At 32.0% G+C, this 10,697-nt stretch overlaps 1 protein-coding gene across 1 annotated transcript; it reads right to left on the bottom strand.

Annotated features, from left to right (window-relative positions):
• Window positions 1-1,448: 1,448 nt before the first annotated feature.
• On the bottom strand, window positions 1,449-9,722 carry LOC134276142 (uncharacterized). The gene is made up of 5 exons (XM_062758414.1): window positions 9,651-9,722; window positions 6,767-6,833; window positions 6,159-6,339; window positions 4,389-4,603; window positions 1,449-1,519 (listed from the first exon to the last, which is right to left on the bottom strand). Exons 2-5 carry the CDS (start codon window positions 6,831-6,833, stop codon window positions 1,449-1,451), a joined length of 534 nt encoding a protein of 177 aa, XP_062614398.1. The 5' UTR covers window positions 9,651-9,722.
• Between the last annotated feature and the right edge of the window lie 975 nt (window positions 9,723-10,697).

Below are 10,697 nucleotides of genomic sequence, written 5' to 3'. Positions count from 1 at the left end.
AATTATTTTTAATTTCCCAAATAGTCTTTCTTGTAATTTTACGAAGACGTTATACGAGGGTTGTCCAAGAAGTTCGTGAACATTGGCGTTTTTGTGAAAATGAATGGTTCTATATACATCTAATGTATATCAAAATATTTCTTAGGAGAAACCAAGTCAGAATGATTTAATTTCTATTGATGAAACTTAATACGGTAATTTGGTAAAAACTGGGGTCTTTAAAGATCGCAGATTGTGCGCACGGACCAGTCTGACTTTAAGCTAATTTCATTATAACGTCAAACATTTGGATGTTGACTTAACACATGTTTCTTTGTATTGAATGGTAGATTCCCAGATGATAACTTCACATGTATTTCAAGGAAGGGAAAATCCGTAGTAGATTATATATGTGTACCAATAGATGTATTTAGACGAATCAAGAACTTTACGGTATTAACTATACAAAATATTGTAGCGGAATTTGGACTAATGAAGTTTGTCGGGGAAAAATCAAAACTTCCTGATCATTCCGTCATCATGTGTGAATTTAATTTATCCGAATGTTGTTTAGTTTCTAGTACCCCAAAAAGTGAATACTGTCAAAATCGTTTTCAATTTAATAGGATCCCAAATGATTTTATGTCAAGCGAATTGAGAAGGTCTGCTTTGATAGCAACAATTGAATTGATTGAAAACAGCCGAAAAACACAAGAAAGTATTGACGAGATTTATGAACAACTATGTGAAATAATTCATAATGAAATGGAATCCAAACTTCCAAAGGTTAAACCAAGAAGTAATAATAAACGTTTTAAAACTAGCAAACCATATTGGACTGACCAATTAACAGATCTATGGAACGCAACACGGGAAACAGAAAATAATTTTATACGATATAAGGGGGAAAGAAAAGTCAAATCTGCTCTTAGACGGGAATATACTGAAGCACGAGACTTATTTGATAAAACTCTCGGACGCGCTGAACGCAACTACAAGAAATCATTTGCTAATGTTATAGAAGATATGAGTTCAACAAATCCAAATGAATTCTGGAATAAAATTCGAAAACTTGGCCCTAGAAATAAACACAACATACCAATGGAGGTTTTGGATAACGAAGGAAATGTTATAGCCAACGAACGGGAAATCTTGGAACGATGGAGAGTTGTATTTGAAAATCTGTACAACGGGTGTGGCAGTACCGAATTTGATAACGTCCATTACAACGAAACAAAATCTGATAAAGATATTAGAGAGCGTCGGATGGAAGAAGAATTTTATCAGTGTAACGAAGAAATTAATTATGATGTGTCGTTTCAGGAAATTTCTGATATAGTGACAGTGTTTTGAAATATCCAGTAGTCACCAACACAATACCTAGTCTTTTTCAACATATTTTCGATACAAGCATGATACCCTCGGTGTGGAGGAAAGCTATAATATGCCCTATTCTTAAGGATCCCTCTTCAGACAAACGTGTCCCAATGAATTACCGTGGTGTGAGTCTGTTGCCATGCATTAGCAAACTGTACAGTTCCTTTATAAACAAAAGAATTATGAGTTATCTAGAAAATAACGATATTTTAGCAGATGAACAAAATGGTTTTAGAAAGGATAGATCGTGTGAAGATCATTTATTTACATTGAATAGTTTAGTCCAAAATAATAAAAATCTTTATGTCGCATTTATTGACCTTCAAAAATGCTTTGATTTTGTTGATAGGGATATGATACTTTACAAACTTTTGTTACATAACATAGATGGTAAAGTTTACAACTCGATAAAGAATATTTACCAAAGTTCAGAATCTTGTGTAAGAGTGAATAATAAGCTCACAAATTGGTTTAGATGCAAAACTGGTGTTAAACAGGGTGATAATTTATCCCCTACCTTGTTTTCAATCTTCATTAATGATCTTGTACAGGATATTAATAATCTTAATTTAGGCATAGAACTAGTTGATCGAAAATTGTCCATCTTATTATATGCAGATGATATCGCTTTAATAGCCAAGTCTCCAGAAGATTTACAAAGTATGTTAGATAAACTACATAGTTGGTGTAGACGTTGGAGAGTACTTATTAACACTAATAAATCTAAGTGTGTACATTTTAATAAAACTAGGTCAAGGGCAGCCAATTTTGAATTCACTATTGGACTAAATAAGTTAGAAACAGTTGAAAATTATAAGTATTTAGGTATAACATTTACGCACACTGGTAATTTCATGAAAAATGCAGAAAATCTTGCTAAAGCAGGGGGGCGTGCACTAGAGAAAATTATATCTTCGATTCATAGTAATAAAGATTTCAGGTTTAATGCTTATGAAAAACTATTTTACTCTTGTGTCATACCTGTTTTGGATTATGCATTCAGTGTCTGGGGTTACAAAAAATTCCAGTCTATAGATAATATTCAGAACAGAGCTATTCGGTATTTTATTGGGGTTCACCGTTTTGCTCCTACATTGGGGGTTTATGGAGACACTGGATGGATTCCAAGTCAATACAGACGTTGGATAAATGTAATCAGATATTGGAATAGAGTTTTATCCTTTAGCAATGATCGTATTACAAGAATTTTGTTTGAAGTTGATTACAATAAGTGTAAGAATAACTGGTGCAGTGATTTGAAAGATATATTACACCAACTAGAGCTGGATTACTATTTCGAGTCAAAGCTTATAGTAGATATAAATATGGTTCAATCAAAAATACACAATTATTACTCAAACCTTTGGAACAATGAGATTTTAAGCATTCCCAAACTGCGGACTTATGTTAATTTTAAAACAATGTTTGGTAGGGAAAATTATGTTGCACTTGATATGCCTAAATATTTACGTTTAATTTTAGCACAATTTAGATGTGGCATTTTACCTTTAGAATAGAAACCGGTAGATATCATGGTGAATCTGTTGAGGATCGAATTTGCACACTTTTTTAAAGAAATAATGTAGTAGACGAAATTCATTTTTTACTGCATTGTCCTTTATACTCTGAATATCGATCAAAACTTTTTGAAAACATTGGCATTAATCAAATGGGGTGGTCAGATATGGATTTACTATGTGTACTTATTTAAAATTATCCTAGACAGGTGGCAAAGTACTTGTATTTTTCATTTATGCGAAGACAGTCCTTCATGTTCAGAAAATAATAATGTATTTCAATTTTATTTTCATCTACCAATAATCCTTATAACAGACACTACCAATCTTACCATACAAAATGTATAGATATATATTTATCACAATTATTTTTATTTTTCATGCACTTTTTTGTTATTCTCTTAACGTTGTGCTCCTTATTTTCTTTATATATTGTATTTCAATTTTGTGTTTAAAGTGGCATATAGGCCCGATGGGCCGGGTGTTGATTGTTATTTTATACAGTCTGTAAACAAAAGAATTTAATTGTACACATGTCACTATAAATAAATAAATTACTTACACATGTTCATGGATACACACTACATTGTACATTTCTTTTTTTTATATATCGCAACACACTTCCAAGTGCTAGCAGTAATCTTTAAGCATAGATTATAATTTAGTTAATTTTTAAAATTCAAAACAATGGACAAAAATGTACGAGCATCATCAATATAAACAGTTTGTATACACAATCTGCACAGCCCAGTCTACCACTGCGCTAGATTTATAACAACGTCATGTATAGAAATCTCCATTTTAAGCAAATCACGTGTGTTTTTAAATTCTTGTAATGTCTTTGAATTTGTAGTCACATCGTTGAAAAATCCTATATACCGATCTCAAATCAATACAATAAATATATTTCAATAATTTTTTGTTGTTTTAACAAATATTTTGTCTTTTACGTCGTTTCAACCGTATTAAAACATATATTTTTTGATCGGACGCTGCCCCGTTTGGACGGCCGACGTCGCTTTTTCTGTCGCGTTTTGACACATATTTGTTAGGGTTATTGTCTAGTATTTGCAATGTCTATAAAGTAAGAGATAATTAAAATATCATGAGATGATTATAGCCTCTTCAGTTGTGTTACATACATTTTAATTGATTTTTGACTTGTTTTGTATAGAAAATAATCATTTTAATCCGAAAATTTTATATCGGCATTTTAACCTTGGTCCGTGCGCACTATCTGCGATCTTTAAATACCCCGATTTTTACAAAAATATAACGTTCCATCAATAAAAAATAAATCATTCTAACTTGTTTTTTCATAAGAAATATTTTGATACACAACAGAGGTATATAGAACCATTTCTTTTCACAAAAACGTCATTGTCCACGAACTTTTTGGACAACCCTCGTATACGGAAAAGTGAAAATATTAGCAATTTTAAGTTATTTGTACAGTAAACAATAAATTATAATTGCAATGGTATAACAAGTGTATCTATGATTTTTTTTTTATACCTTTGCTCTTGTTTTCGCAAACAAAAGTCTTATTGTTGGTACAAGAATCCGGGTAAAATTGTCTATCTGCAAAGTTATAGTAGATGCACACGATTTCATCTTTTGGTATTGGATACGTTTTATTAACAGGAAGTTTGAATGGTTTACAGTTCAGCTGCAAGCTTTCATTGTTTGATGACCACATGATTGCTCCAATCCACACATCAGAGTAATTGCTTGAAAATACAGGTAGCATTCTTCTATTTATTTATTTTTTTAATTTTTTTTTTTTAATGGTCGTTCTCAAAGTGACACAGTTTTGCTTAAACGTTTGATGTATTAAGAGGACATTTTTTAACAAAATATATGATATTTTGTAAAACGCAAATTCTGAAAACGTGTGCGTGGACAAAATTTACTGAACTGATGGTGACGGTTGTGTAACTCAGGTTAAAGCTCCTGATAACTGACCTCTTCGTTAAAATTACGGGTAAACTGAAATAGTTAACAGATTGCAAAGTCAATATTTCAGTCCCTAACATTCAAGATAAGTTGTGTTAACGTGCAAAATAATTATGCTGACTTGCAATTTACAAATCTCTTAAAAGAATCTTATTTTAATGTTCGTAAACACACTTGCTCACGCAATTTTATACAGATATACAAGCCTAAGGGAGATGCAGCTTGTTAACAGTCAGGATAATACGTAATATCGCGACTACCAATAAGTACCTCGCAGTTATCTAACTTACTATACCGCTCTTTTGCGGGGGAGTCGAGAAAGGTATAAATTTCTGGGGCACATTACATTGTTTACAGTAGTGACAATCCACTGATTCAAACAATTTAATGCCGAAATCAAAATGTTTTTGCAAGATATTGAATTCCAATTAGTAGATTGTCAAACAAGGAAAGTTTTGAATATTTTATCTGCTTAAAAATGTGACGATTTTCAATGAAAAATTAAAGAGAAGAGTAAGCTTAATTAAAAATATTCGTTACAAATGTTACAATTTAGGATTGGCTCCTCTCAAAAATTTATCACGCTGGTTCAGCGATTGTTAAGCAAGGTATTCCACCAGGATTTTTTACTTATCTGTCATAATAAATGCTGCAATGATTGATCTTGCATTGTATTAAATAGCACATTTGCCCCCACCTAACAGACGTTTCCTACCTCCATCGCGAAAGAGTTCCAAGTTAAGTAATCGTGATATCAAGTATTATGTTAACATGAGAGTTGACAGTTCGACCAGTTTTGTTTAAAGTGAGGCAAGCTATAAACATGCAACAATTTCTTGAAACACGAATATCAAGAGTCTTGTTTTAAGTCATAATTTCGCAAGTTCTATTGTTGATACAATGATATTGTCACCAAAGCCAGTTTATTGGTGGATCAAATGCTAACTGTCTTCTTCATAACAAACAATATCAGCCGTGATCTTATAATACTCATGCTTACCGACCGGCCATTATCTTTGTTGAAAGGAAATTAGACTGGACCCCTAGCTAAAGCTTCCTAAATAAATTTGATGAAATGATAGTTACTTTCATCGTTGTCGGGCTTTAAGGGGAACTTCTTATATATCGCGGTTTTTATGACAACTGGTCGCAAGAAAGTACTTAAGAGAATTTTTAAAATATTTTTCCCAGGGAAATATATATATATATATATATATATATACACATATATATATATATAAATATGTCAAAAAAATCTTCCAAAAATGTGTTCTGAATTCATCTCTTTACATTCTTAAAACATGTAACATTCTAATGATTTTGTTTTACTTCTTAATCGGTTTTGCTGCCATCATCTGATCTGCGGCGCCTAAAACGTCATGAATGAAGTCCCGATCAGCTTTCGAACCAATCCTAGCTAATTCCTGGGCGCTGTCCCTACACACGGCATGAGCTGTGTGCCAAGATGCAGTTGGTAGATGAACCCTGTATCGGCATTTTGGGTCTCCATCTGCAGACAGTCAAAATTACTTAACATATATTATACGCACAGATAGAAAGATACATTTACCAATTCAAACTTATAAAAACAGGAGGAAATAGCTCGTACAATTTCAATAGAGTTAACATAACATCAAATAAAAGGAGAGATACATGTACAAACCCGATGTATTCGACAGAAAATAAAATTGGTGATTCTAATTAATGAAGACAAAATTCTATGGAATTCTAATATTAATCATTTGCTTATTTGCATAAAACATTTTTACAAATTAACTAAATAGAAGGGAATGTAATAAGTTGTGAATACAATGTTTGATAACGTTCTGTTAATCTATTTATTCAGAACAAAACATTGTGGATCTAATAATACCTACTGACATACAGCTGACTTTTGCTATAGATTTAATAATGAAATCCACTGAAATTCGGCTTACCTTTGAGCAGATACTCCTTAAGGGATACAGGTGTGAAAACGAAGAAAAGACAAGTGATATACTTCATCTGAAAATAATTAAAAATTAGTCATGTAGAAAGCTACATCAAAATCAACTGCATTTTAAAGTGAAGTATCTCTGTAAACGTTTGAACATTTAAAAAAAAAAAAAAAAAGGAAGGTCATCTTTTCAGGGAGATGCAAAAATTAAGTCCTCAGAGACGAAAAATTATCATTTTAGACAGTCAGTTTTATTATTAAACTTCCCTCTTGAAAAGCGGGAGGGTATATAGTAATCGGTATGTCAGTCCGTCTGTTACGCTTTGGGGTACCCATCTCATCCGCTACTACCTCTCATACCACTGAAGGAAATATAATGAAACTTTCACAGAATTTTTATTACATATTGCCATTGTGCACTTCTATTTTACTTTTTGATCTGACATATATTTTGGATTTTCCAGAGCAAGACAGGGACCCTGCCATTACATGCATATTTATATGGGAGGCGGGGGTATCATGTTGTGAGCTCATTGCTCACAGTACCTCTAGTTTGGTATTAACATGATGCAGGTGTAAAGACAAACTAGAGGTACTGTGAGCACTGAGCTCACTAAATGATACCCCCACCTCCCATATGGTTATATTGGCAAAGTCCATGTTTTGCTGAGGCCGGGAAACCCAAAATATTTGTTCGATCAAAAGTAGAATAGGAGTGCACAATGGCACTATCTAACAAAGATTCTGTGAAAGTTTTAAATTTCACACAGTGGTATAAGAGGAGTTGTGAATAAGAGATGGGTACCCCAAAGCGTAACAGACAGACGGACATACCGATTACAGTATACATCCCACTTTTCAGGCGGGCAGAATAACAAGAAGCCCATGGGTGACAACGCTTATCTGAGTCACTTTGGCCCTACTGTTAAATTCTTCGCCAGTTTTTTTTCCTTTTTAATACTCATTTTGGAAAGGTCTAGGGGCATAGGCGTCGGAACCGGGGGGAGGGGGGGGCTAGGCGATCTAAATACTTTTGAATTTAAACTACAACAGGATGCTTCTGCATATGTTTCAATTTTCCGGAACAGTAGTACTAAATTGGGAAGATTTTTCCCATATACTTGTACATGTACTTCAATGTGGAAGTTTGATTCCCTGTTTTAGACCCTGTCCTACCCCGGAGGCCATGATTTGAACAATTTCAAATCTACACTAGCCTAGGGTGCATGCATTTTCAGCTTTTCGGGTCCAGTGGTTCTTCAGAAGAAAAATTTTATACCTATAACCATTCATTGCTTAGAGCTATGGCTCTCATATTTCATGTGTACATTTCTTTGTACAAGGTCTTTCTTTGGATATCTCTTGACTTTGGAATTTGACCCTATACTGCAAGAATTTTTCCACTTTTAACTCTAAACATAACATTTGAAGTTTTTGTTTGAGTTTTCATGTTTCATATGTGTATACATATAATGTGATAATAAAGATTTCTCCATGGATATAAATATTTTTTTAACTTTCGATCTTGGCCTTTGAGTTCGATCCAATTGAAAAAAAACATTAACATTGGATATAATTTTTGGAAATTTGGTACCATGTTCTTCATATTTCCCAGGTATATTTACTGTTAGAAGGTCTTTCTTCCAATACTAACAATTTTGACGTTTTGGCCATGACCTCGGATTTGATGTTGATTTTGGACATAAATCTTAAACAGTTGGTGCTAGGGCTTCAATATATTTCCTATGACAAGGTCTTCTCTTTGATGCCATCATTGATTTGTTCCTTTGAATTTGGCTTTGAGTTTAACCTATATTTTAGCCAAAAAACGCATCTTGTTATCTGTATATAATTTGATTTTAGTTGTAACACGTCATTTGATTGGTTAAACGGTTTTATCCATTTTGTAAAACATAGCTTGCCTCATCACAATGAGTTATATAAAAAAAAAGTACCACTCCGCTTGACGTTAACTTTTAAGATATGCTATATACGTATATTTGAAGCCTTTTTCGGAATAAAAAAAAATGGGAAAAAAATCTACATTAAAATAAAGTTATAAGAAACGAAGCTTATTTCAACTTATGTCATACGATGTAACAAAACTTGGGGCAGTTTACACTTTTTTATAAACCGCTTCGCGGTTTATAAAGCGTAAACTGCCCCAAGTTATGTTATATTGTATAACAAAAGTTGAAATAAGCTTCATTCCTTAAATATTCTAATGTAAAACTTCCTTATTGTGGTTCCACCCAATTCCTGGGAACGATGGATTTTAAAATAAAGAATCTACACTTTCCCAGGATGCTCCCACCTATGTCTCAGTTTTGCTGACCCAGTGGTTCTTTAGAAGATTTTTTTTAATCTGCCATTGGAAAGGGATTGGCGCGCCTTTCATTTTAAAAATTCAAATTAAACTTTATCCAATGGTACGTTCATTATAAGTATTCTAAAGCATTCGTTAGATTATTTTTTTTTGTTAGACAGTACGTACGAACAATTTTCACTGACTACATGCCAAAATAACTCCAAATATTTTAAAAAAAATTAACCAACATGTTTTAACCTTTCCTTCTTTATATCATGAAAAGATAAAATGAGATACTAGTAATTATAGAAATAACGAACAGTATTCATTATCCATTTTGAACCGTTAAAGAAATAGAAAAAAATCATGCTATACTAGTACATGTTTGTTAGTTTTCTATCATTTTATTCAAATTTTTTGTAAATAAATTATCTGATACATGTTTATAAGTTTTATATCATTTCATACTTAATTTAAAAAAAAAAAAATTCTAATATATATGTTTATAAGTTTTATATCATTTCATTCTTTTTTTTTTTTAAATAAATATATCAATCTTAATATCACACTAACTTACCTTACATAAACTTCGAATCTATATCTGCACATTTTTTTATTCTGATCAGCACAAAATTTACCAGGTCTGTAAGTAATGCTGTAAATAAACAGCATAGCTTTACTGACTACGAGTTTAAGAGTTTTATCCGCATTTTAATATCAATAATTTTATCAACGATTTCGCTGAACCAAAATTATTGAATTGATTCAGCTTAAATGTTGAATAATTTAAATAAATTGAAATTTTTTTAATCCCCCTTTGTTTTTTAGAGGCTCGTGTAGGCCTATGTTAACTCTGCTCACTTTAATGATAACTTTTTTTATCATCACGTTCCTTTAATACACTGTAGGTTTACAGAGGTTTGTTGCAAAATCTTTCCGTCACAATGAGTATTTTAAATGACTAAAATTTTTATGTTACAACAATAAAAGATATTGAAAATTACGCCTTTAAAATATATTTGTAAATAATAAAATCTTCATTCAAAATCTTGTTTAATTATTTGGGCTTTTTTGGTTTTGTTTCGCTTTTCTGTATTATTTTCGGTGCGTATTATTGAATGAAAGTGTTTAAATTTATTTCAATATTGTTTCATGCAATGCATTAATGATTGAGGTTTTATCCTAGGATTTTTTTCAAACAGATGGTATATTAAAAGCGATTCTAACAAGTTAAATATTAATTGATGGATAACGGCAAACTGATAATTACAGGAGAAGATAATCAGTGGTTGTCAATATTCGCCTTACATTTCCCTACAATGTGAAGCTAGATAACCAAGTGTACTCAATAACCTACACAGTTAAAGATATATATGCCGTATTAGTGCTTTATTAGTGTTTTATTTTTAAAGAAATAGATATATGTGGTGTCTCATCAAGTTATGTAAGTTATATACTTTCTGCAAATAAGACAATTCCACTCCATCACTTTAAAAAGTTATGAAATATTATTTGGTAAAAATTATTTTCTCTCCGAATCGGATGTTAAACCGCCTCTTATTGAAATATTCATGATCACGTGATCTCGCATGCTCACAGCAAACAATGGTCCATGCAATCTTGT

Source organism: Saccostrea cucullata, unplaced genomic scaffold (assembly GCF_032062105.1).
Source record: "Saccostrea cucullata isolate Sc308-1 unplaced genomic scaffold, CSIRO_AGI_Scuc_v1 ctg7267, whole genome shotgun sequence".
Lineage (NCBI taxonomy): Eukaryota > Metazoa > Mollusca > Bivalvia > Ostreida > Ostreidae > Saccostrea > Saccostrea cuccullata.
The sequence above is the reverse complement of the archived record's forward strand: the minus strand, read 5'-3'. Positions and strand labels throughout refer to the sequence as shown.

Excerpts from the sequence above, each read along its gene's own strand:
- LOC134276142 (XM_062758414.1), bottom strand. The coding sequence starts at position 6,833 with ATGAAGTATATCACTTGTCTTTTCTTCGTTTTCACACCTGTATCCCTT. Across the intron at positions 4,604-6,158 it reads GCAGCAAAACCGATTAAGAA|CAATTACTCTGATGTGTGGA; the intron begins GTAAAACAAAAT and ends TGTATTTTCAAG. Across the intron at positions 1,520-4,388 it reads TTGCGAAAACAAGAGCAAAG|GAACTGTACAGTTTGCTAAT; the intron begins GTATAAAAAAAA and ends TTGTTTATAAAG.